The 27,195-nt window shown below is 45.3% G+C and overlaps 1 protein-coding gene across 6 annotated transcripts in view; it reads left to right on the top strand.

The window, feature by feature from the left end:
- The window catches only part of PDZD2 (PDZ domain containing 2), a 356,418-nt gene that overhangs the window by 307,549 nt on the left and 21,674 nt on the right, over nucleotides 1-27,195 (top strand). For 5 of the 6 annotated variants that reach the window (XM_036926632.2, XM_036926631.2, XM_036926629.2 and 2 more), the window contains 12 exons: nucleotides 97-322; nucleotides 1,114-1,231; nucleotides 2,852-2,984; nucleotides 6,915-6,996; nucleotides 8,457-8,491; nucleotides 9,250-9,409; nucleotides 10,634-11,445; nucleotides 14,442-14,556; nucleotides 16,968-21,018; nucleotides 21,814-21,931; nucleotides 24,764-24,865; nucleotides 25,539-25,809. In XM_036926632.2, the coding sequence (XP_036782527.2) occupies nucleotides 97-322; nucleotides 1,114-1,231; nucleotides 2,852-2,984; nucleotides 6,915-6,996; nucleotides 8,457-8,491; nucleotides 9,250-9,409; nucleotides 10,634-11,445; nucleotides 14,442-14,556; nucleotides 16,968-21,018; nucleotides 21,814-21,931; nucleotides 24,764-24,865; nucleotides 25,539-25,809 (6,223 nt within the window). The remainder of the gene's footprint in view (nucleotides 1-96; nucleotides 323-1,113; nucleotides 1,232-2,851; nucleotides 2,985-6,914; nucleotides 6,997-8,456; nucleotides 8,492-9,249; nucleotides 9,410-10,633; nucleotides 11,446-14,441; nucleotides 14,557-16,967; nucleotides 21,019-21,813; nucleotides 21,932-24,763; nucleotides 24,866-25,538; nucleotides 25,810-27,195) is intronic. The other variant, XM_057496082.1, reaches the window with a different exon arrangement.

The raw sequence follows: 27,195 nt of genomic DNA, 5'->3' as shown, positions 1-27,195 counted from the left end.
TTCTTTCTTTCCATTTGGGTTTAGTGATATTTTGCCCATCCTTTGACATAGGGGCAGTCTGAATGTTTTAGGCCTACTTTCTCTTTGTCTTCTCAGCAAATCCGGAGTGGATTATTTGTCTTAACGGTGCGCACAAAGTTACTGAGCCCAAGCCTGACGCCCTGCTCAACACCCACGCACGTGAGCAGATCCAGCTCCCCAAACTTCAACACCAGTGGGGGGACCCCAGCGGGGGGCTCCGATGAAAGCAGTTCTTCATCCCTGGGTCGGAAGACCCCTGGGCCCAAGGACAGAATTGTCATGGAAGTAACACTGAACAAAGGTGATACCAGCTATTCCTCACTCCTGTCACCCTCTCTCAAATAACCATTTGTAATCCATTTTTAGGTTAACCTTATATACTTTTTTTCTATGAATTGTTCCTTTGAAACAACCTACTACCAACAACATATGGTGTCCTCTAAATGGACAGTGGGATCGAAAGTAGAGATTTAATCATTTTACGAAAGCAAAGGGAAGTTATCAGTAGCACAAAGTCCTTCAGCTCTTCCCAGATGAATCACTGTGTCAGAGACACGTGTTTTTTAAAAAAATCACTCACTAGCTAAATTCTAGGGCTAATAAAAAATTTTAAAGAACAAATGATTATAGTTAGGAGTACAGTTAACACCAGTAACTGACAGTCATGGGCATCACCAGATCTTACTGCTTTTCATCTTTGTTTCCTTTTCCTCCCCACCTACTGTAGAAATACGATGAGCAATAAAATAACCAAGAGATTAGTTGCTAAAAAGAGAGGCAAAAGAAAATCTAAATCTATGGGTCCAGAATGAAAAATATTACTTCCACTCTGCCTATTTCCAAAAGCAGATTTGAGGAGGCTCTTTAGGCTAAGCAGAGAGTAGACCACTGACTAATTCACAGTTCATAGTTAGCCCTGGTCCTGGCACAGGTTCATTTCATCAGCAGAATATGGCAATGTCAACAAAATCAGGACTTAGGTTCTAAGTCTCATCAAAAAATAAATGGTTATGGTACATCAATGCAAGTTTCAAATCACTTACACTCTTTTCTGCTTTTAATTTTGTTTTCTTTGAATGATGCCTCTCACAGAGCCAAGAGTTGGATTGGGTATTGGGGCCTGCAGCCTGGCTCTAGAAAACAGCCCTCCGGGCATCTACATTCACAGCCTTGCCCCAGGATCAGTGGCCAAGATGGAGAGCAACCTGAGGTTTGTGGTGAACATCATAGTATAGGCTGCTGGTGTGTTCATGAATATGTGGATACAAACACAGGAAAGAGATCTGCCCCCTTACATTCCTTTGTGCGATTCTATATCTTTATATTATTTGCAATAATATAACCAGGATTACAATTAACAGCATCTCCAAAGATGAAAAGCTGATATAAATGAACTTTAGTTGAATTAGAGAACTCTGGATCTTGCTTTTCCCTACCTATTTTTTCTATTTGGACTCAGAATTTCAGTTTCAGAAACTCGACAAAATACAATAGTAAACAGCCATCTGTAATTATCTAAACATTTTCTTCCACTTTTATGTTCATTTGTGTAAAATTCATATGCAATGCTGAGAACTTCTCATAATGGTTCAGAATCACTGGATACAAGAGAGTCCTCAAATCATGACCTTGAATAGGAAGCTTTTATTATTAAGTATAATCTCCTCAATTTCTCCTGTTGTTTCATACCTTTTTGAGTGGTGATGTCTAGATACTTAATTGTCTGCAGTCACTACATGTCTGATTTCTCAATCCAGCTAGTTGAGTTGTAGCATAGGTATTCTGTTTATACAAGAGATGCCTAGGTATTATGTTATATAGTAATTGCAGTGGGTCCGTGCCCACCTAAACTGCACAAGAATGTACATGTATTGCACAAAGTACTCTGTGCAAACAGTATCACCTTTCTCCCCTATAAGCTTCTACATCTTGAGCTGCTGAAGAATTGTCAAAATGACATTCCTTGAGGTTGCCATTTTGGGCCCTGTTAATAGATTATATTATGTTTTTAGTTACTCAGCATAGTGAATTTCCATATGAAAAAAAATGTAGCAAATCTTCCAAAGTACATTAAAGAAAATATACTTTTAGAACCCCAGGAAAAAAAAATCCTTTAATGACATCCCAAGATGATGTTTCTTACTTGAATGGTTCCATATGTCTGGAGCCTGCCAAATGAACATTCTTCAAACCCCACATAAAGAGTCTTTGTTCTCCCCTACTGAGTTCTCTCCCTATAGTTTCAAGTCAGAATGGGCATCTTGTCCCCAATTTCTCATTTGTTCAAATTTGAAACGTTTTTACAAATTCTTGGGTAACCTTTGAGCTTCAGATATTTCCTCCTTAAATTATCTTATGATAATCACTTCAAGATGGTAGGGAAAAAGAAACCAATGGTGGCCAAGGGGCTATCACGTGGTGATCAAAAGGTAGACCTGAGTTCAACAGTGTTTGCTATCAGGGTGATCTCTGAGCCCATGGCCTTATCTATGATGGAAATAATAGCACCTATGCAAAGCATTGTTATGTAAATTGCTCCCTATATTTCCTGATGCACACTGTGTGCTCAAGAAATGGTAACCTTTGTTGTCTTATTATCAATTTTAACTTCACAACTTCCAGAAACATGGGTAGATATGTACAATGGCCTTTGCCAATTTTAAATCTAATGTGTTTATATAAATGTTACTTTTTTACATGTATGAAAAGATGAAAGTACATCATTTGCTTCTTTAAAGTATTCAGGAGATATTTATTATAAACCTCTCCCAAAGGAAATCTTGTACAAATCTAACTATTACCAGCGTGTTGATTATGTTGCCCTCTCTAGCCGCGGAGATCAAATCCTGGAAGTGAATTCAGTCAACGTTCGCCATGCTGCTTTAAGCAAAGTCCACGCCATCTTGAGCAAATGCCCCCCAGGACCTGTTCGCCTTGTCATTGGCCGACACCCTAATCCAAAGGTGAAATGTTGCATAGTATTCCAAGTGTGGGAAGACGCTGTGGCTATTTTTCCAGTAGCAGTGACACACCTGTTCCTATGACAGTACATACTGTTTGGTGAGACAGTTCACTTAGCTGGGGCTGCGAGTCAGCCTTTGGCCACATAGTGGCCAAGATAACTGATACACACAGGAAAGGAATCATTGATCTAGAATTTTTCATATTCACATTCTTAGAAAATTTTATTTGAAAAATTTGGCAATGTTATTGGTGAATTTAAAGTGATTTGTGGATATTAGGAGTGCTGGGTTCTGAGTAACCCCAAGCTGGTTTTTTACTTCTGGTGAGACATATAACCTCATATGGCCACCCCCTTTGTACTGTTTGTAGTAGTATTAGATTATATCCTAAGTAGTCCCAAACTGCTGTGCTTGATGGACTTGCCTGCTGTGTTAAGAGTAAGAATTCTGTGCCAGGAGAGGGTATGGGTTCTCCCGTGTGCCCTGTATGATTCTTTAGTGTGTTAACTTTATGGTATCATTGCTAGTGTCTCAGGGGTGTTCGTTTGTTGTACTGTTCCTCCCCAGCACAAACAGGAGCTATCGAGCTGCAGCGCCATGCCTTGATCTGGGAAGGGGACGTTAGCCACAGTGGCTGACAAAGGGTGGCATTAGACTGATTCAGCATCAGCTCTTTTTTTTTCCCTGATTGCTTTCTCTGGTCTATGTGCATTCTTAACACTGTCTTACATTAAAATATTCCTGAGTAAATATCATTCATATAAAATCAAGTTCCACTTCCACCTCTTTTCCATTTTTCCCCTTTCTGCTCTGACACTTTCCCTTAGAGTCTGGTCTCCTTGCCTCCCCTGCTGTCCCCATGGCTCTCTCTATGGGTCACTTTTACAGCGCTTGCCTCATCGTCGTGGCGAGAGCAACCTGAGCTCCTTCCTATAGTCCTGTCTTGGACTCCACTACCCACACAGTGAGCCTCCTTCCACTTTAGGAGGCCGGCCAGTACGCTGTGGCTGACCAGGCACATCCCCCAGCAATGTTACAGAAAATTAAGTTCTCAGAGGCTTACTATCATTGGCTTCAAGGCATTCCTGACTTCAAAATCTGTTCCAGCATGACACAGGTCATGATTTGTATGGAGCTCCACTTCGTATCAGCACAAAGGAATCTGCCTACTGTGCCAATACAGTCAAACCATTAAATAGCATTTCAGCACAAAACATAATCCTGATGGACTGGTGGTCTGTGTGATCCTGTTGAACACACAGGTTGACTCATGTTTCTAGCCACAGTAAAATGGCCATCACTGATGGTGTTGGAGATATGTCCAGCAAAACCAAATTTCAGTATTTGTTTGACCGGATTTCACATTTCTTCCTAGGTAAACATGGTGTTTTTAGTTGTAACATCATACTATATTTTTCTTTTAGTCAAGATTCCATTTTATGTTTAATGTATTTTTGTACCACTTACCCCAGCATTTCATGCCAATAGTACATTTTGATCCTGAATGTATGTGCTTCCTTAGTTTTCATGTCGTTCCAATAGAAATACCACAAGGATTTTCTTTTTTTCTGTTTTTCATGACTGGAGCAGTGGCTGCCCAGTTGGGATATTCAAACCCTCCAGGTCTAGACAAACAGATTTGGACCCTCGGTAGCAGCTTCTAGCTTGTATTAAATAGGAGAAAGTAATGGAGGTTGCTTTTTAACTGGTACTGAAGCTTTCAGCATAATTAGAATAATCCAAGAAACCTTCCTCTTATTTCAAACCCAAGCCATTTTTCTCCCACTCAGAAAAACAATTGTAAATATTCAATGTCTATTATCAAGAAAAATTTGCTATTACTGTTTAAGCTGATTCTTTCACTGGCTCATTTATGCACAATTACTCTTTGCTTTATAAACGTGTGTGTGTTTGTGTACACATGTTTTATTTACTGTGAAACTTACTAGAAAATAGTATGTAAAGACCATAATGTGATTATGATTTATCTGTTAGGTTAAAATGTAATGCTGTTGGTAACCATAGCATCTGAATGCTCTGCTTAACAAACTTGGGAACCAACTGAAGGTCTTGTTTTGAATGCATTGTTTGAAGCAATCTGCTCACCTAGCTGTATGTCTTATTTGCCCTGAGTTTTGTCATAATCTTTTGCCCTGTGGTTTTCCTTTTTATCTGCACTCAGCCCTGATTCTGGTCCTAGCTGCTTTTATTGGGGAAAAATAAATAAATAAAACCATCTAATTTGTACTTTCTGCTGAAAATCAGGTTTCCGAGCAGGAAATGGATGCAGTGATAGCACACAGCACTTACCAGGTTAAAATTTATTAAAACAAATTGCTATACTTATCCAAATATTATTTATGCTAGATGTTATTTTAACATATAAAATTACCATTCTAAGTTTAAAATATTCTAACCATTAAGAAAGAACTCTATGCAGGTTATATAATTGTCTTTTAAAATATTCATAGTTCAGCATATACCAAGCTCTTAAAAATCTTCCCATGAATGACAGTTGTGAATAACAAATGATGGGGAAAAAAAACCTGTGAATCTACCATGATATCTATGAATACAGAAGGAAATGAAGAGTTACAAAGTCACTATTTGGAAAACTTCACTGTAAGAATTGATTCGGGCAAGAATAATCAGTGATGTTAAAAACCAGAGTGAAAATATATTGAGGAGCAGAATATTGACAAAGTCTCAAACTGTCTCCTCAGATTACTCATTAATGACCAAAAAAAAAAAATTTTTTTTAAATTTGGTGACCTCCATCCTATTCAAGTGGTCAAAGTGTTCGCCATTTACAAAACACAATGACCCTGAGTGCCTCTGTGATGCACTGAGAAGGAAACAGTTTTTTGTAGTTTTTCTGCCAAATGCATAATCCACACCTAAGCATGAAGAAACCCTCAGACAAACAGGATTTGGATTGGCCTCATTCCTTCTGAAATATCAGTAGCATGAAAGACAAAGAAAGGCTCTGAAAGGAGGCAAAGAGATATGCCCAGATCATGAACTGAATTCTGGATTGCCAGAAAACAAAATTCTATAAAGCAATACTGTGCAAAGAGGTTGGCCGGTGACAGTCCACTAAATGTTCACAAAATAAGGGGCTTAGATCAGAATGTAAATCAGTTGCATCGCTATGTGCACCGTTTCGCTTAGGTGACATTTTTTTCCTAGCAAGATGAGGATGAAAGAAGCTGAGTGCTGAGTTGCACTCTCGGGGAAAATTCTTCCTTCATCGCAGGCTGGCATTAGTTCTGTCAACAATTTCCAGTCTACAGACACTCTCTGAGTAGCGTTTCTGAAGGACAGCATTAGGAAGTTGGCTAAATTGGAATGTGGAATGTATGTTAGAGAGTCATCTGTAGCAACATTAAATTCCCTGATTTGTCATAATCTCTGCAACTAACTCCCAAATGGTCAGTACAAAGTTACAGCAGTGTGTGTGTGTGTGTGTGTGTGTGTGTGTGTGTGTGTGTGTAAAGACAGAGCATGAGTGTAAATGTGGCAAAATGTTAAAAAATAGTGAATCTAGAGGAAGAGTATATTATTCTTGTGTTACTCTTGCAAGTTTTATGTAAGTTTGAAATTTTTTTAATAAAGTTTAGGATAAAAGAATTCAAAGGGAGTATTCTATTCTAGAAAAAGACGATGTCAGCATGTTGTTGGTAACCATAGCATCTGAATGCTCTGCTTAACAAACTTGGGAACCAACTGAAGGTCTTGTTTTGAATGCATTGTTTGAAGCAATCTGCTCACCTAGCTGTATGTCTTATTTGCCCTGAGTTTTGTCATAATCTTTTGCCCTGTGGTTTTCCTTTTTATCTGCACTCAGCCTTGATTCTGGTCCTAGCTGCTTTTATTGGGGAAAAATAAATAAATAAAACCATCTAATTTGTACTTTCTGCTGAAAATCAGGTTTCCGAGCAGGAAATGGATGCAGTGATAGCACACAGCACTTACCAGGAGAGCAAAGAGGCCAATTCCTCCCCTGGCTTAGGTACTGTAATTGCACATTTTCATTCAACATTCAGAAGAGTTTTTCATTAAGTTCTCCCCTGGGGCACTCTACTGTGCAATATTATTGGATTCTTTGTAATTCTCAGGTTTGGCAGAAGTAGCTGTCAAAGAGAATCTATGCTTTCTCTTGGCTGCTACTTTTGACTCCTGCAGTTATTTAATGGGCTCTGTTAAAGTTCTAATCATGTATACTTCTTATACTACTTTAATTTGCAAAAATGAGGTAGCAGTATTCCATGTGTTTATGTACAATGCATCTGAAATGTTCCTGGTGAAAATGAAGTGACACCAAAATATCAGTTGTTGAAGAGATGCAGAATATTATCTGTCCAAAAAACCTGGGATTTGTTTACATGAATTAAAAGTTTCAACTTAAGAAGGGTAACTTAGGCTGCAAAACTCATGATCTCCCCTTTCTCAAGTGGAAACTTTCAGGCAGAGGATTGAGATAGTAAGAATTTCATATCAATTCAAAACATGAAACACTGTATCGAAGTTTAAGAGTAATGTTTCCTGTGGAAAGGACTGTGCAAACATGGCTGAACTCAAGACACTGCTGATGTTAAGAAAAGATTGATGTTGGGAGGAAAAGGAACTGAGACGTGAGTTACTGGTTGTCAGAGGAAAAGGAAGGCATAGAATATTTTGACAAGCATGAAATGCCCTGATTATTTGCATCCATAATTAATATATTTAAAGTGGGCACAACCATAATGTGCTCTTTATTCAAGCAGCTCATTCTCCTGACCTGCCTGAAAGCTGTCCTCTCATCATCCCAACATATCCACTCGATGATTTATAAAAGATTTTATTCAGCCATGATCCACATGCCCAGGATCTTTTTGCTCATGGCATATAATTTAAAGCCTCAATGCTGTCTTTTCATCCTTCAACTAAAAACTAAAAGAGATATTTCAACTCTCTCCCCAGTTCCTTCATGAGCTTCTTGAGTGGTGTTCCTTTGTTCATTCATCTTTCAGTTCATCCAACAAATAATCCATAAACACTTCCCAGATGCAGTGCAGTGCTGAGCACTCTGTGGTCAGATCAGTGAAGGTCTCAGCCCTTAAGTAGTTGAGGAAGGGAGATGAGATGAATACACTTACAAGAAAACTGTGTGTATGGAAATTGGTGGATGGAAAGCTATTAGTATAAAATTCTTTTGAAATTCAGAAGAGGAAGTTACTCCCAACGGAGATTATCATGGAGATGATAGCATCTGAGTTAGAGCTCAAAGCATGAACTGAATCTTGGGAGGTGGGATGGGGAGGGGATCAAGTACCCAGGTAGACTCCATGCACATGGGCCATCAGTGCCAGTCCAGCAAAGAGAGTTTTGTTTAATCTGTTTGGCCCCTTCTTTTCTAGTTAGGGATGTGAGCCTGTTTGTAAGGATGTGAGCTTCGTTGTTTTGACAATATGGCGATTTTTCCCCCTACAGGTATCCCCTTGAGGAGTCCCTCACTTGCAAAAAAGGTGAGTCAAGTCTCACTACCACCTTTCTCGGCTGACCCACAAATCAATTCCTGGCACCTATAAGTCAGGCCTAAGGTCCTAGCCCAGATTTCTGTCCATGAGTTATTTTGGCCACTTTATACAGGAAATGGCAACAATGCTAATTTGGAAACAATTATGCACATCTGTGTTTCTTTTATTAGATATTCATCTAGGAAAAGGATAGGGCAACAAAATAGAAAAACTGAGATGCAGTTTGAAAAACAGTTTTCAAATGGCTCCATAATAAAGAGGCCCCTGTAAGTTTTGAGGGGACCTACGACTTTAAGGAGACTGGAGCCTTTCTCAGCCGGCTGTTCCTAAACCCCAGTGCGTCCCAGTGCATCCCAGTGCAGGATTTAAGCTCCCCTGTTTTTTGTTCATTGGTAGGCTGAACCGCTGGCTTGGAATTTCATTCTGTTTTCCTATCTCTTTTCCCAGTGTTTTTCCTGGGACACTTGATACATTGCTGCTGTGACTTTCCTCATCATGTCTAAACATTTGGCAAGAAAAAAAAAAATACTTCAAAATATTGTCTGACAGCACTTATCACCTTTTTATTTATTGTGTAATTTAGCCATTCTATAGTAATGGAAAAATGGAAGTGGGTGTTTACTATCACAGCTGCTTCAAATGACTGTGGATTAGGACAAAGTGTGCTTGAACAGGTAGGAAGTTATTAGCTTACAATAATCTGATTCTGGTGCAGCTTCCTCACTACCCGACACTGTCTTCTTCAGCAGGACTCCCTGATTTCCGAATCTGAGCTCTCCCAGTACTTTGTCCAAGATGTCCCAGGCGCCTTGTCAGACTTCGTGGTGGCTGGCTCCGAGGACGAGGACCACACGGGGAGCGGCTGCAGCCCCTCCGAGGATGGCTGCCTGCCACCCAGCACCTCCAGTGAGCAATAGCGATTTTCCGCCTCAGGTCCCATTCGTTTCCATGTCGCGGTGTTACAACGTGAAAGGGGAACTGGAAACCATGCCTCTGGTTGAGTGGAAAAGCCTGAACTGACTAAATGGAGAGTTTACTCCTGGAAAATGCAGCCCATTGTTAATGACCAGCCACTTGGTTCTGTGGTAAATGGCAGGGTGCACATCCTACACCCAGTGCGTTGAAGGTGGCTAAACTGGACACCTTTAGATGCAATTTGCATAGCATGGTATTGAAATGTATGGCATCAAATCAGAGCTAGCGACCTGATAGCTTCTGGTTTAGGGGTTAGGGGAATCTTAGCCAAATTCCAGGTCTCTTCCTTCACTAGGCCCTAACTTAATTCTCTTTAGAAGGCAATAAGTGAAAAATTCAGGACTCTTGAAACAGATGTTATCAAACAGTTTTATTTTTAATCTCATTGATTATCTTCTCAATATAATATGAGATAATGATCTGATATGCAGTGTACTGATGTCTCGTGCTTCTGTTAGTGTGGTTTCCTTATTTTTATTTCTGATGTCTGAACAAGAAAATTCCCCTGTCTTAGGAGAGGTAGAGATGGCCACTCTGCCTCTCATTTGGAGATGAGATGAGATCTCTGAGTTAATGGGCTTAGTCGAGTGTCATACCTTTAGCAAGATATAAATGTTCCTCCTGGTTGGAACTTAGACCGTGATCTCAGGCTTCTCTGTACCACACTCTAGCAGCTTGTGTGCCTATTTATCAAACCAGCGCCCTTTTGCCGATGAAGGAAGGACCTCGGGCAGTGAGAAGGCCCAGGTGGGCAGGACTTGGTCCCAGGAATCCTCCTAAAAAGGCATTTTCAGCATCAACATCTAGCTTGAACCCCAGTGATGTCTTAGACATAGTGGATATTGGCGAGTCTCTAGGCAATACACATGTTTAAGGTAAACCATCCAGAGATTGAAATAATTAACAAGCAAATAAGTTTAAAAAAGGGGGGGAGAGGAAGGCCAATAGGAAAAGGAGTAAGGGAAGCTGGCTGGCTGCTCTGTGCATATCCCAAGAAGCCATATCATTTACGCATGGTGTCCAGTGTCCAGAGGTTGTGTATCTGGCAATTGTGCATATGGAATCACTCGTGTGTAAAGAAGGGGGTTAAATTATAAGACCAGGCCAGGCAGGAAACCTGATTTCATTTGACTTCTCTTTCCCCACCTCCACCAGCTCCCAAGGAACCAGGAAAAGCCAGGGCCAACAGCCTGGTGTCTCTAGGAAGCCAGCGGGCCTCTGGGCTCTTCCACAAGCAGGTGACAGTTGCCAGACAAGCCAGTCTCCCTGGGAGCCCTCAGGTGCCCCGAAACCCTCTCCTTCGCCAGAGGAGGGTGGGCCGCTATGATGCTGAGGATGCCAGCGACGAGGGAGAGTTTGATGGCGAAGGCGACTGCCTCTCCCTGCCTGGGAGCCTCCCAGGTCCCAGCAGGCCTCTGACGGAGGACGACTCTAGGCATGTCTTGACGACCTCTCCCAAGGTCATGGGGATCAACGACCAAGAGGAACAGCCCCAGAAAACACTGGTCAGCAAGGCCTCCTCAGTGCCTCTCTTTGGCAGCCCATTGGATTTAGAGGAGAGTGTCCCAGGCGGCCTGGGGGTCACTCCTTCCCATACAGCCAGCCTGCTGGCTTGTGCAGAGGCCCCCAGGGGTGGGCCGGGCTGTTCGGGAAGGAGGGGTCTGTCAGGATCGGGGAGTTCACCCAAACTGGAATATGAGGCTGACACAGGCACCCAGAGGCTGATGAGCACAGAGAGCCCAAGCTCCCCCCAGCAGAAGGAAGATAAGCTGGGGGTCAGGCACAAACCAGTGGCCAGGGTCAGCCCACACTGCAAGAGGCCAGAGGCTGAGGCCAGGCCCAGCGGCTCAGAGACAGTAAATCTGACTGATGGGGCTGACGGCCACTGCGGCCTGGACTTGAAAGTGCAGAACACTTGCATCCGAGTGACCGTGACTGGTTTTCGGCCGGGTGGAACCTCAGAGAAGGTAACTGATTTTCTCTTAGTCACTTGGGATCTGAGAGAATGTGGAGCGTCTTATCAAGCACAGGGAAATCTGCCTTTAAGGGAGGGTAATGATTAGAGAAGTGGCTCTCAATAGTCATTCATTTCAGCACACACACAGTCGCTGAGGAGCCTGTTAGGATATCAGCAGGCTGGTGGGGAAAGTGCCCAGGTATGGTATCATAGGTCATTTGGCCAAAAGAGACAATGACCTCTCGGCCACACGCAAGCCCGTGGCTGATGGACAGGCAGCATGATGCGAGTAAAGGGAGATGCTGGGTCCAGCACCAGCTTCTCACCAACCAGTGGGGTGACCCCCAGAGCAGGTTATTAAAGTTTCTGGAGCTGCAGTTGTCTGGACATTAAACTAAGGGTGGTGCTATCTGCCTGATCACCTCACAGACCTGGAGTGGCCATCAAGCATAGGTTAACAGTGATTATCTTTAGCTGATAAGATTCTGAATGATCCTTAGGTTTTCAAACTTTCTGCAGTGATAATGTGTAATTAAAGCTACTCAGACCCTTGAGTATCACATGAAATAATGGGCATGTGTTCAATTAGAAACTTACAATGCACCACATTAAATGCAAGTTAATATTATTTACATTACTACTTGATTATATATATGTTAGAATGGCCCAGAATTATCAAATTGCTCGTTTTTTACATTTCAGTATACCTCCACTTTAGCAAGAAGAAAACAAGAGAAATTAACATTGTTTATGATCTCAACATAAATAATCTCTCTCTAAATGAAGAATCTGAAATAACTTGTAAGCCATATTTATAAAGATGTGTGTTTAAGTGGTTTATACAAACATATATGTAAATAGACCCAGAAAATATGAAGTCATAAAAACTGCTAGGCAGAAGGGGTTTTTGTTAATCTTACAGAAAAAGTAGAAATGCACATCTTTTTTCCACCTCCTAAAAAACTGTTATTACCTCCAATTATCACGTGTGTTGTAAAATATAATGTTCAGCTAATGAGAGAACTCCTTTTAAAATATATCATCAAGTTTTAGGTAACTGTATAAAGGCAAATCAAGGTTTTTATTCATAATAATTTGTATCAATTAAAATAACAGTTTTTGTAATTATGACGTAGTATTCCCAATAAGAACTTTGAGTAGCACTGAAAAGTTTCATACAAAGGTTTAATTTTTCTCATAAAAGTTTTAGTTCCAAAATTTGATTTTATTGATACATGAGAAAGAGAACGCATTACCAGAAAGTATTCACCCTCAAATGTCAGTAGCTTAAAAAAAAAAAAAACTTGTGGTAAGTGGATTGTCTTATACTGTTTTTATTTAATACTTTTTAAAATTGAGATGAAATTCATGTAACATAAAATTAAACATTTTAAAGTATATGATTAAGCAACAGTGCACTCACCGTTCTGTACAACCATGTCCTCTATCTAGTTCCAAATCTCTTCTACTGGTTTTATATTACATTTCTGCCTAACTAGTAAATAAAAAATTAACTGAGTTGAACCCTGGATACATTTCCCTCAACAGATAGTTGACAGTTTACTAAATGATTTTTTTTTTTTTTTACCAGCGTAGTTGAAAGGCACTTAAGCATTTCACCTCTTTCCTCTGCTGCCACCTTTGGGCCACTTCATGGCTCCTTCACTCAGAGAGTAAACTTCAAGTAAATCTGGTTTAACCTTTTATATTTGTTTCTAATTTTTATTTACAGTAGATATGAGATAGAAGAAAGGAAGATAAAGTAATTGACACTTGGCTGAATTATTAAATTATTAAATGTTAAATGAATTATTACATTATTAAATTCTGAAATATTAAATGTCAGTTTTGTGTACCCAGCTTAGCCCTCTCCCTAACCGCCACACTGAGGAGCTGATCTCACAGTCTTGTATATCTACGCAGTATAGTGACAACTGCACCTTATATCTGCACAGCATCTTGTATGCTGCATAGTTTTATAACTTATCTCAATCATATTTTGTTTAAAACTCTATGAGCTATAACGGGCAAGTCTTATGATCCCCATTTCTTTTCCAACTACACTTTATTGTGCTAAAATACACATAACATAAATTTTACCATCTTAACCATTTCTCAGTGTACAGTTCAGTGGTATTAATACATTCGTCACATGGTGCAACCATCACCGCTGTCCATCTCCAGAACTCTTCATTCGGTAAAATGTAAACCCTGTACCCATTAAGCAATGCCTCCCCATCACCCCCTCCACCAGCACCCCCACCACTCTACTTTCCACTGTATGATTTTGACTGCCCTGTGTACTTTGTGTAAGTGGAGTCATACAGTGTTGCCTTTTTGTGACTTGCTTATTTCACTTGGCATAATGTCCTCAAAGCTCATCCCTGTTGCGGCATAGCTCAGAATTTCCTTCCTTTTTAAGGCTGAATAATATTCCATTGTGTGTATATACACATTTTGTTTATTCATCTGTTAATGAACGCTTGGGTTACTTCCACATTTTACCTGTTGTGAATAAGTGCTATGAACATGGGTGTACAAATCTCTCTTTGAGACCCTGCTTTCAATCTTTGGGGTATATACTCAGAACTGGGATTGCTGAATACATGGTAGTCCTACTTTTACTTTTTCAAGCGTCCATACTGTTTTGCACAGTGACAGCGCCATTTTACATTCCCACCAACAGTGTACAGGGTTCCAGTTTCTCCATATCCTCTCCAACCCTTGTTTTTGTTTTTCTTGTTTCTGTTTTTTAATCTCAGCCATCCTAATGGCTGTGAGATAGCATCTCATTGTGGTTTTGATTTGCATTTCCCTGATCACCTGTATTTTAAAGTCAAGAAAACTGAGGCTTAGGAAGAGTGACACCACCATGCAGTTCAGTGGACTCTAGCCCAGAATCTGGATCTTGTGGCTTCAAGTCCAGGGTCTCCTCTGTAGATGGTGTGTTAGGATGCAGAAAACCTGAAAGCTATTGGCAGTGACTTGCAGCTGTCATTGTGCCAGGAATCTCTGGGAAAGCTGGCCATCGGGGATGAGTGTGTTCCTCCCAAATGCCGGCGAGCCAGTGCTCTGCCCCACCCTGCAGAGAACCTGCCTGGAGCTGCACCAGAGCGGACAGGTAAGATGAGTTTATAACTTTTTATGCTTCAAGATGGGAGGGTAGAAGTTACCCCCATAAAAATATTACATTTGGAGAATTTCAAAGGGAAAAAAAATTCTTACTCAGATTACTGATACATAAAGCTGCCTGCATTTAAAGACTTTACTAGATCTACACACCATGTAGAGTGTGCCCATTGGCAGTCCATCAATACTCTACCCATTTTGTGACATGAATCGTAGTGAATGAGACATGAAATGAAACAGAAGATTTCCAGTCCTCCAGAACCTCAGCACTCTGCTCATGTGAAATCAAATGCACTGAGAAATGGCAGGATGACCTCCACAGAGAAAAAGTAAACAATTAATGCTTTTTACCCCAAACCTCCACAGAAAATATTTGAGTAGCCTGCTGAGGTCAACAAGATTCTCCTAGGCCAACATGACGGGCACTGGCCCTGGCAGGCCGTCCTAAGCCCTCCTGTCTCAGCTCACCTGTCACCTGCTCTGTCACCGTGTCCTTCTGCACCCACGGCATCATTTGTAAAGGCTGCTGGGCCTTCCCTGCCATGAAGAGGAGTTGACTGAGTCAACATTCTTCCCATCATTGGGCATTTGGGGGGGGTTCTAAGAGAAGGATTTTTCTTTTTAATTTAACACATACAAATTTAATCTATTGCAAGTCCAGTGACTTTTCAAGACAGCTCCTTTTCAAGAAATAACTCAGGGGATACAAGCTGACATAAGAGAAGGATTAGTTTGATAGGTGACATGAAGGACTGCCTCCATGTCATTTTATCTCCCTGATATAAAACCCTTTCAAGTTACACACTTTGCAATGGAGTCAAACTGCTAACAAAAATTTAGGGCTTCTTCAGCAAGTGAGCCTGAACCTGAAAAACAACCTCTAAATTCCTCCTTGTGTCTCAGGGCTCCTTTTCCCGTTGCCAGTACCAGCAGAAGCAGGGAAGGCCTGCTGACAAGAGTTCAGAAAGGTCAAGCAGAGGACAGGAGCCCGTGGGTTTGGATCTGGCATGCCTCAGCCTTCCACCGGGGCCCACAGGTGTCCCGATGAGCCAGCCTGTTGTTGCCCAGTGTTGTCTACACAGAGGCCACAGGGTCAGGAGTTAGGTAACAGTGTGGGCCATGGGGCCAGCTTTCTGGGGTGACCCCGGCTATGAGCTCTGTTAGCCTGGACTCACTGCTTAGCCGCTCTGGGCCCCTACCATCCCAGCGAGGTTTCATAGGACCCACCTGAAAAACTCCGAGCACAGTGCTTAGTCCTAATATTTGGTTCTTAATTATTGACATAGGCACCTCAGGAGAAAGAAGGTATACACAGCAAAGATGATTTGTGTCGGAGATGTGGAGCGAATGTAACAAGACACACATCTCAGAGCAAGAGCTGTCACTGTGACTGAGTTTCTCCAATTCAGACCCACAGTTCCTAAGAAAATGGAGAACCTAAGGTTCTTTTTCAGGCAGTATCCCCCACACCCTCCCCAACCACTGTTAGTCGAGGCATATGCAGGGCTTAATTTTGAGGAGGCACCTCCAGGATGGAACCATCTCATCCCATGGCCCCTAGCATGACACCTGTCCCTGCACCTCTTGGACTTCATGCTGTTTCTTCTTTGCTTTCATTCCACTTTCTTCCTCACCTTCCTACCATCACTCTCTGGTCCAGCTACCCCCAGACCTCCACTCAAGCCCCCACCCCTCTGTCTGAGCTCCCCCAGGGTAACCTGGCCTTCTGGTGCTCCCACTCCTCTAAACTTGGTCAAGACATGGCTGAAGCTCAGTGTAAACTTGCAGTCTGTCTGTAGCATTCTGTGGGCTTCCCCAAATTAGCCTCACCTCCTACACTAAGCAGAAAGTCCCTAAAGTTTGGTGCTTGGACTATTTTATGCTTTTCTATATGGTTCACAGTCCTCACCATGAGGCTAAACCCCCAGTGGATGAGAGCTACACCCAGCTGTGATCAGCCAGATGCTGGGGTCTCTGCAGAATCAGCACGGAGCCCAGGAAGCAGGACGGCAGCCTGGCTCCGCTGCCTTCTGCCACTGGAGAGTGGATGGCATAAGGAAACCCAGGTGAAGGGTTTCTGGTGTCCCCCGTCCTTAAAAATAACTGAGAGAGAGAAAAAAATGGCAAAATGAAGGTTCATTCTGCCAGCCAGTCTGAGTTATTTTAGAGCCTCTAAAGCAGGGTACTGTTTGTTAAATGAGAGTGCTCTGTAATATTAGAGACAAAAGCAGAGTGACAAGAAGGCCTACATTTAGGCTGTGGAATGTCTTTCTGAAAAAGACAACAAAAATTGAGATTGTTTACTATTTTCCATTTTATTTAAATTGAGAGGTTTTATATTTTCACATATTTTCCCTTGTATCTCCCCTTCCATTCCACCTTTTGTTAATATTCTCAACGCAGGACCAGACAGCTCCCCAGACCTCATGCCTTCCCCGGGGCAGACAGGGGCAGCTGACCCTGAGCCCAGCAAGACCTCAGTGGACTCGGGGCAAGTGAGACAGCCGGAGGACCTCAGAAAGCCAGCGTCACCCTGGGTCCCTGAGTCTGAGGACAGATCTCAAGTCTGCCTCACCCAGGAGTGCAGCACATTCCTGGGGAAGGCGGCCACAGCTCGTCCTGACTTCAGCAGCACTCCAGCAGCCCCGGAAGCCAGCTCACCCAGCAGCACCAGGAAGGCATCATACATCAGAGTGGCCCCCGAGGAAGAGGGAGCATCTACAGCTGGTGCTATCCTGTCACGAGACCACCTCATGCCCCAGGTGGAGAGACTCAGAGACACAGGTAACCACAGCAAGGCTGAGCAGACCACAGGAATCCTCGCACCTGAGCACTCCTGGGAGTCTCCTCTGCTCGTGGGGAGACCCTCTGTGTCCAAGAGGGCACCCCAGGCCAGCCGCCCCTTGTCGGCGCCCGTTGACAAGGCCCAAGAGGTGTGCGACGGTGTCCCCGGGCACTGTCGCCCCCAGGACAGTGCAGTGAGCCCCGTGACTGACATTGACAGGCTCATCAAGGACTTGGATGCATCTGAAGCAAGACTTCAGTCTCCTCCGGAAGGGGACTGGGTGCACCCAGAGGGCGATGCTCAGGGTCAGCCTCCTGCAGGAGCTGGAGGTGGAAGTTCCCACTATGCTGAGCCAGCCCTGGGGAGCCAGACCCCCACCCCGAGGAGGGCCTGGGCTGCCGGCCAATCCCCTCACCCACAGTGGGCCTCCCAGCCTTCAGTTTTGGATTCGATTAATCCTGACAAGCATTTTACTGTGAACAAAAACTTTTTGAGCAACTACTCTAGGAATTTTAGCAACTTTCACGAAGACAGTATGACCCTGCCAGGCCCGGGTGGCAGCATGGAGCCACCTCTCCCATCCATGTACGGCGATGCCGAGGACTCGTCTGACCCCGAGTCACTCATGGAAGCCCCACAAGCTTGCACCAGGGACAACTGGTCACCTCCTCGTCCTCCTGGGTCATCTCACAGGGACGATACCACGGAGTCTGAGGAGGAGCAAATCGAAATGTGTTCCACGAATGGCCCCCCCAGGGTACCCAGTCTGGCTGCCCAGGCACCTGCGCAGGCTGCACCCCGCCCTGCTTTAGCCAAAGTCCTGCCATTAAAGCACAGCACTCCGGGTCCGGTGGCAGGAAATCCACGGGAGGGCATGATCTTCGTGCCAGGGGCCTCGTGCTCTTCAATCCCAGACTCTTCCCAGCCATTTTCTCTCTCGGATCAAGGTTCTCAGGAGCATGAACCTCACATGGACACGAGGATTTCACAAAACCCCAGGCCCACAAGTGAGGAAGAAACCACAGGAGCCCCCGGGGCCAGCTCGGCTACGGAAAACAGCCAGCTTCCCAAAGCTGCCAGACATTTTTACAGCCTTCCAGTCACTCTCAGCGACCCGAACATGGTAAATGGTTTGCAGCATGACTCGCCAGGTGGCAAAGCCCCAAATAAAAGACAAGAAACAAATGTTAATGCAACCAAAAATCCGTCCCCCTTTAGTGAGGACGTCCCTAAGGATGGAGAATCTGTTTTGGCAAATCTACACATCTCCGAAAGTCAAGACCTGGAGGGTGTGCTACAGAAACCAAAAATGACCCCCCGGAGGCCAATCATGGCCTGGCTTAAAGAAATAAATAAAAATACCCAAGGTACACATTCCCAGAACAAAACTGAAAAGGATCAATCCATGATGCCAGCCAGAAGTCCTGACTCCAAAAGTCAGGTGTTGAGCTCCAGCCACAGAAAGGGTGCCATGCCCTCCAGCCCTCCTCAGCTGAAACTGAATCTGGAAAATCAAGACCCGCCTAAAAAGAGCTCTGTGGAGACACTTTTAAGTAACTGTCAGAAACCCAAATCCGGTCCCAAGCTGAAGAGACTGAACATCAAAAGCAGAAGCAAAGTCAGTTCCGAGGCCCCTGCTGCTAACGTGGCTAAGGCTGGGGGGGTCGACCACAGGAGATCCCTCATTTCACCCCAGGCCTCCCACAAAGTGCTTTCTAAGGTAGCATCTCACCGCGTCCACATGGCCCATGAGGAACCAGACCAGAATGCCACAGCCACCCCCGCGTCTCCCCAGTGTGGGCTGGACAGTAAGCTGCCCCCCACGGCCTCGGGGTCACTGAAGGCCTCAGCATCAGACACAAGCATCAGAACATTCACTTCACCCCTGACCTCCCCCAAGGCTCTTCCTGAGCAAGGTTCTTGCAGCAGGTTCCACACAGCTTTACACTCGGAGCCCGACAGGGGTTGCCTAGCCTCCCCCAGATCTCCTAAGTGTGGACTGGAGCACAGGGCTCCCCCTGCCACCTCAGGGGTGAGCCCACTGGTGCCCAGGAGCAGCACATCCTCTGCCCCAACTGAGCAGGAGATCCCACCTCCCGGGCACAATGAGTGGCTTGTGAGTGGCCAAGCGGATTCAGCACCAGAGGCGGCCCAAGCCGGGGGGACTGGAGGCACAGGAAACAATTCAACTACCAGTGGCCCCCTAGAAGGAGCAAACCAGCTGAAAATTGTTGAGATTTCTTCTGAAAGAATGCCAACTAATGCATGCGGTGACAAGCCAGCTGAAAATGACAGGCGAGGAGAGTTCTTGGCCCAGAGCAACTGTCAGGAGAACAGTGAAATCAGACTCTGTCACCAGGCAGTGGAATCGTTCCCAAATCATCCCTTGTCACTCCCATCTCATGCCTGCCAGGTGGAGCAGGAAATGCAACGATCTTTCAAAGTGGCAAAACTGGCTTCCTCCTGCTCGTCCCCACAACTGCCTACTAAAAAGTTAGATGCCAACCAGGGAAAGTTGAGCCAGATGTCTGACTCCCTAGAGATGCCCCAAAACGGCACACCCGCGGGCCCAGCCCTGGATGACCATCCCTACTTCATGCCCAGGCCGGCAACCCGCACCTACTCCATGCCAGCCCAGTTCTCGAGCCACTTTGGACGGGAGGGGCATGCCCTGCACAGCCCAGGTCACTCCTACCGAGACTGCCAGGTGCCCATGACAAGCGGTGGCCTCTCTGAGGCCAAAGCTTCCAGAGGCAGCGTCCTTGGCCTGGCCAATGGGCAGGGAGTATATAGTGTAAAGCCCCTGCTGGAGACCCCGAGGAACCTTCCAACAGCAGACGATGGGGCTGTCCTTTCAGCGCCAGAAACGAGCTGCCCAGTTGCAGACAAAATCAGGGTCACCAGAAGACATTACTACTCTGAGCAGCACTGGCCCCATGAATCTACCTCATTTTTCTCTGTGAAGCAGAGGATCAAGTCCTTCGAGAACCTGGCCAATTCCGACCGGCCGGCAGCCAGGGCCGGGGCTCCCGCCTTCCTGTCAGTGAGCTCCAAGCCCCCCATTGGGAGACGCTCGTCGGGCAGCACCGCTTCTGGGAGCCGCAGCCAGGCCGGCGACGCAACGGCACGGGCCCTGAGACGCAGCCTGAGCTCCTGCAGCGAAAGCCAGAGTGAGGCCAGCGCCCTCGCCCCTCCCATGACCCAGTCCCCGTCCAGCACGGCGCTGGCGGCCTCCCGGCAGAGTGCGGCGGAGGCGGGGAACAGAGGCTGCGGTTCAGCCCCGGAGCCACCGCCCGGCCCTGCGGGCACTCCCACCCGGACAGCAAACCCGGCCTCTCCCGCCAGGAGGAACCGGTCCTCCGTGCGCCACACCCAGCCGTCGCCTTTGTCCCGCTCCAAGCTGCAGGAACTTAGGGCCCTGAGCATGCCCGACCTTGACAAGCTCTGCAGAGAGGACTTCTCGGCTGGGCCGACTGCCGTGCTCTTCAAAACCGAGCTGGAAATCGTCCCCAGGAGGTCGCTGGGCTCCCCTGCTGGAGGCCTCAATGGGAACAGGGCCTGCCCAGGAGGAAGCAGCCCTAAGGCCGGAGCGCCTGGGACACCCCGTCCAGCCCATGATGTGGGTGAAACCACCCAGGACCTGCCTTCGGGAAAAAGCTGGTCAGTTAAGTAGGTATCTGCCCCTCCCCTTATATTTAAGTCAACTTTATTCTTTTGACTATGAACTAGTTTTAGATTCACAGAAAAATTGCAAAGACACTGAATAGAATTCCCATGTATCCTCTACCCAGCTCCTCCTAACATTAACATCTTAAGTAACGGATCCATTTGTTAAAAGTAAGAAATGAACATCGGAACAACACAATTAACTGAACTACAGACTTTATTCAGATTTCACTGAATGAATTCCACTACCATCCTTTTCTGTTCCAAGATCCAATCCAGGAAACCATATTACATTTCACCCCCTTTGTTTTTAATATAATTACTAGAGTTTCCTAAAACACTGCCCTGAGGAGCCTCTTCTATAGACGTGGCACTTCAGCAAAAGCGTGATGAGAGACGGGCAGCCAGGGGGCGCTGCATCTCAGGAGGGACTCTGGGCCTTAGAAGGTGACTGCAGTTTAACAGATTTCTAACATATTTTGAACTTTCACTTGAGCCTATAGAATATTTTTTAATACGTCAGAAATTTCCTGTTAAATTCCGGCATTGGTCCCCCAACCTCTTGAGGGGATCCCAGAATCCATAGTGATTCCCACCACCATTGGCGGTGTGTGGAATTCCTGTTCAGTATTTGGGATTCTTCAGGAAGTTTGGGATGGGAGTTAGGACCAAAGGAGAACAGGATAATCAGAAAAGCCCTGCAGTGCGGTAGAAAAGAGATCGTTTTAAATGCATCCTTACAAAATGGAATAATTGTTTCTTTCTTTACTGTTCTTCCAATGTATTTCCATTATTTAGTCTGGATCAACTTCTGGTCTCAGCGGGGGAGCAGCAGAGATTGCAGGCTGTGTTATCATCAGTGGGGTCAAAGTCTGCCGTCCTGACCCTCATTCAGGAAGCGAAAGCACAATCAGAGGTGAGCGACACACAGGAAGCCCAGGCAGGTGAGACCGCCACCGCGGCTGCGCGCAGGCCTGTCCCCGAGCTCCGCCGCCCCGAGAGCCCTTCTCCAGGCCCGGGCCAGGAGTGCCACAGCTCAGTCGGACTTCTGCCCTGCTTGTAGCTTCAGAAGCCAGACCTTGTCCTGAATTTTTAGGTTCCAGATTGGGGCAGCTGCTGTTTTATTTCTCCAGGAGCAAATGGTTACCCTCCCCCCCATGCCCTGCCTTTGGAGTGTGTCTGTAGAGGGTCCTCAGAACAGAACAAGGCCTCTCAGAAATGTTGGGGAATGACCACAAGTCCCTCTGTTCACCTGGACATGAGCTGCTTGTTCAGGGTGCCACATGCTGGGGAAGTGAGAGGTAGCGTGTGCGTGGTCCCACAGGAGTAAGAAGAGGTTCTGAAGCCTGGGGCTTGAGGCAAAGCATCTACGTAGTCATTACAAATACAGCTCTTCAACAGACAGTAACAAAAGGAACCATGAGCTCATGTCTAGAATACTTCTCTGAAGAATATCATTAATTTCTCAGAACTCTCCATAGAGATTTGAGCCTTAATAAAAGGAGTATTTTCTGTTAACAACAGAAGTGAATAGAAACCACTGTCCTTGGGTGGTAAGGTACCTGGGTCACTGACATCATCCGAGAACACTGTTCCAGAAATTCTAGCATTACCCAGAAGGGTTATGGTGTTGGCATCTAGTAAGGAGTGAGCGCACTGGGACAGAGAGGAGGTGGGTGGAATGGAGACCAGTCCCTTCAGCTTCCATTCCTGCTCAGGCACTGGGTCAGGTCTCCGTGGTTCAGCAACACCACCATTTTCTACCTTCTGCCACCTTCTCCCTCCTTCCACTTGTTACAGTGAGGCGGGGCAGTGGGATCCCGGTTTGCCAGTCCCCTTTCCTCCAGCTGTTTTAGTGTCAGGTAAAACATAAAAGGAGAAAACCAAAACCAGCCTCACAAACAAGAAGCACATTTTCAGGGACCACAAAATGGGGCCTTTTTGTATGGACTGGGTGCTGGGCACTGCCCAGAGGCACCTTCTGGGGCCTCCCTTCCCCTCCCCCTCTGGTTCCATGTCTGCCGCTAGTACTATGGTTTGGTAGTGAAGATCACTCCTACTCTCATCAGAAAGCAGTTTTCTTTTCCTTTATTTTCTTACTGTCTTCAGTTGATTTCAGAAAGGAACGGTAAACAGAAAGGTGCTACTCTCCCATCTTCAGACCAGAAGTTTCCTACCTTGCTTTTTTCCCAGAGAGCATGGTTTGTAGGTGTTGAAATGGGACGCACAAAGTGATTGCCTGAGGCTTTATTGGGTGCTGGCAGACTAGGGAGGGACAGAAAACAAGCCCTGGTCTTCTGATTTCATCACACCCAGACCTCGGGATCTCTTGATGGAAGATCTAGCTTCCCTGATGCTGTGCTAAGCTTCTCAAGAGAGGCAAGATCTGTCCTGACACTCAACTGCTAGTGAACTTGTATCCCCCAGCACAACTTGGGGGGAAAAAAAGCTTGCATAAATTAAAATTTTGATATGCCTTGGAATGCAGGGAGAGTCCCATTTTCAAATATTCTCTTTGCTCTAACAAGCATCTGAGTATTCCTATTTTAGCAACACACATTACCTCCTAGAAGCTGCACAAAGATCATTTACCAGACCACGTTCCCATTTTTGTTGAGAAAGCCTAGACATCATTCTTCCCTCCCCTGAACAGTGTCTGAACATATATATATGGTTGACTTGCCCATAAAGTCAAAAATCCCAACCCCAAAAAGTTCTGCAGGATGTTCCAATGTCAGCATATGAAGCCTTGGTTGGGATGAATTTCTTTGGAGAGTGTAAAATGTTGGCAATTACTCTACAGGACTTACTGAGAGGACTAAACACTTTCTTTTAAATGTTGGGTTCCTTCCCCAGCACAATATGGAGGTGGTTTGCTTTTTCAAAAATTCTCACTTTCTCTTGTCAAAGCAATTCTTAAGGGTTATTACTAGATTCTTTTCTATTGCTGTGTTTGAAAGCACCTTGAATTGATGGATTGTAAGTCACTTCTCAGGAAACCTAGCAATGCAGATCTTTCAAATGTTTATGAATCATGCCTAACATGGGTGAAGGAAGCGAAAATTCAGTATGAGTCCAACTAATTTTTTATTTTAAAATCTTTTATTCTAAGGTATCTTTTGATGGATGCTTGAAACATAAGACAGTCTTGTTACTTAAACCTAGGCCACTACTAAGAATGTTCTAGCCTAAATGTGAGTCGAGTTTTAATGTCCTTTATATTTAACGTACTGTGCATCTTATGACTCCCAGTTCATTCCCTGCACCTGAAATCCAATTAACTGAACTTCACAGGAGGAAGGCATAAAACACAACCTCACTGTGCTCTGTCCTGCCTCTTGGCACTTGGCTTCTCTGCTGTTGTCGAGACTTGCTTTGCTGTAAATTGTAGACATGACGAATGGTGGGATAAAGAATTTCCTTTGTGATCAAATTATGTGCTATGATCAGATTTAGGAACACATTATCTGGTGCCTAGAATGGCTTCTACACTGTGCCCTGTCCCCGGCTGCATCCTGGTTTATGTCCACCTTCCCTGTGGTTCTATAGTCACAGGACGGGCCTTTGAAACTCCATGTACACACCCCCGGGAGGGGCGCAGGATGGATGGGGTGTGGCTCCCCCGGTTCCGATTCTGTGTGAGAGCTCCCAAGAGCCACTGGGTGGGGGGAAGCTGCACAGTGCTACCCAATTCTTACATCAGAACGTGCTTTTCTCAGCACATTTCTTACTTGTTTCTTTTCCCTAGAATAAAGAAGATGTTTGCTTCATAGTCTTGAATAAAAAAGAAGGCTCAAGTCTGGGATTCAGTGTGGCAGGAGGGACAGATGTGGAGCCAGAATCAGTTGTGGTAAGTGACAATGTCAAGATGCTCTCGGAAAGCCACTCCTGAAGCAGCCTCAGAATTTGGTCAGGACAAAATTCATGTCAGAGTCCAAGAATGCTAGTGTTTGCTACCAGAACAAAAATGGAAAACCAAGAGAAGCAGTACATATTTTCATTGACAAAGATACACATTTCTAACAAACAGCTGGCTGACATACAGGCTGAACGACCTAGTAGATCTGATACATACAAGCATGGCTGTCTCCTCATATTCACCTAAGTATTTGTGTAAGCACTAGAAAAATACTGGGATTAATGAAGCAAACCTTCATTTGCTTATGAAATTACTTCTTAAGAATGACCACCTAAAATTCTATTACCACTCACATGCTTTTGAGAGCTTTAGGGAAGCCGCTTCTACTGGACAACACCAGCTCCTGTTCATCTCTGTATTCTTATTGCCCATGGCATGCCAGGCTCCCGTGAGACACTAGCAAGTTGAGTAAAAATGTATTCAGATGCTGGCACTGACCTTTGTGACCCAAACCTCACACCGAGTATGTTTTTGATAAGCCATGTGTTTGTATGCTTTAGAAAACCTGCCATCAGAAGGTTCCCTTCCTACAGATTTGCAGTTGCCCTTTTGCTTCGACCGGAGGTCATCAATGAATCTGGCTTTTGTCCTCTCCGTGTCCCAGATCCACAGGGTGTTTTCTCAGGGGGCAGCTTCTCAGGAAGGGACTGTGAGCCGAGGGGATTTCCTTCTGTCAGTCAATGGCGCCTCCTTGGCTGGCTTGGCCCATGGGGATGTCCTGAAGGTCCTGCACCAGGCGCAGCTGCACAGAGACGTCCTTATGGTCATCAAGAAGGGGAATGGTTGGCCCAGGCCCTCCACCAGGCAGGAGCCTCCCACGGCCCCTGAAAGTGGCTCGCTGTCCAGCAGCACCAGCCCCCTGCAGCCTGGAATGGGTAAGATACCGGCTCCGCAGCCAGCAGGGTGTGAGCAGCCAGCAGGGTGTGAGCAGCCAGCAGCGCAGATCCTGTCTGAACACAAAGGAAAAAGCCACCAGCAGCTGAGTCAGGGAAATTAGATGTGGTGTAGTGTTTGCGGATGCTTCTTGAAAATTCAGTGTTACAAAGAAGTTATAAGAACCCCCAGTAGTAAGAGTCACACTGATGAAGGTTTAAAATGACTGCTTGACAGCTTCTCTGTCCTAAGAAGGAAGCCTTTTCACATTGGTATCTTCTCGTTAGGACTTAGTGTCTGGTTCAATAAAACAAGAAACTCTTGTGATGGGGGAATCAGTGTTGAAAGAGAAATTCCAGAACTGAGATTTGTCTGTGGGAAATATCAGGGCTTGTAGTTTCCCTGTTTTAGCACATAAGGAAATGAGGGGGCATAAGTGTTTAAAAACAGGATTGCAACCTGTGTCAGCCTAGAAGAGTTCACAAAAAGAGGTTCAAGAACAGATCCTCCGCATGCCCTCCATCCCATCATGCCAAGGCCACACCGGAAGCAGTACCGAGTACTTATCAGAAGTAAGTACTGCTTCCATTTCTGAAGCACAGACTGGTTACTGCCCTCATGGAATGACTTCACACATCTGTGGTGCCCTCTCTCTTGGTCGGGAGGGACCTCTCTTTAGTCCAGAGGGCAGAGCAGAGCCTACGAAAGCGCAGCTCAGGGCACTGTGCTCTGGGCGCGGGGGACCCCCTGTTGCTTCCCAGCACCTCTCTCTGATAAGTCAAGGTAGCTGGATTCCCCTCTGCTCCATGTGGCTTCATCGTGGCCTGAGCAGTTTGTAATGACTTTACTGAAAATGGCACTGATTCCACTGAATAAATGAGCGGCTCCTCTGGTCCCGAGGTCTCCCCAGTGTCAGAGGTGTTCTCGGCCTGCTGGCTTTCACTCTTCTCGAAAGCTGAGGCCCTTCTCAATAGAGGGAAACACCTTAGTTATCAGACCTTGCCGTGCTCATCTTTGCCCCAGCACTGTCTCAACTACTCGATCCATGTTCAGTGGGATCCTGGAAACTTAACCTGTTGAAGGAAACCACTTGGCACTTACTCCTTCCAGAGTTTTTAAGACTCATGAAGTCAGATATCAAAGGCTAGCCTGTCATTTATAATCCTTAAGTATTCCTGTGACACCTTTAGGGCATCTGGCCTTGTGCCAGACTGCAGAGTTATCACACTGTAAACATGTTCAGAGCTTAAATTTAGTTCTTCCCATTCCTTCAGCCCCCTGCCAGGGCTCTACTGATCCTTTGCAGTTATTCTGTAATGTGCCTGGGAGCATGCCACCTGGGGCTGCAGGCAGTGGGCTGCAAGCAGTAGGCTGCAGGCAGTAGGTTG

Source organism: Manis pentadactyla, chromosome 2 (genome assembly GCF_030020395.1).
Source record: "Manis pentadactyla isolate mManPen7 chromosome 2, mManPen7.hap1, whole genome shotgun sequence".
Classification (NCBI taxonomy): Eukaryota; Metazoa; Chordata; class Mammalia; order Pholidota; family Manidae; genus Manis; species Manis pentadactyla.
Note: the sequence above shows the minus strand (reverse complement) of the source record. Positions and strands in the feature narration are given on the sequence as shown.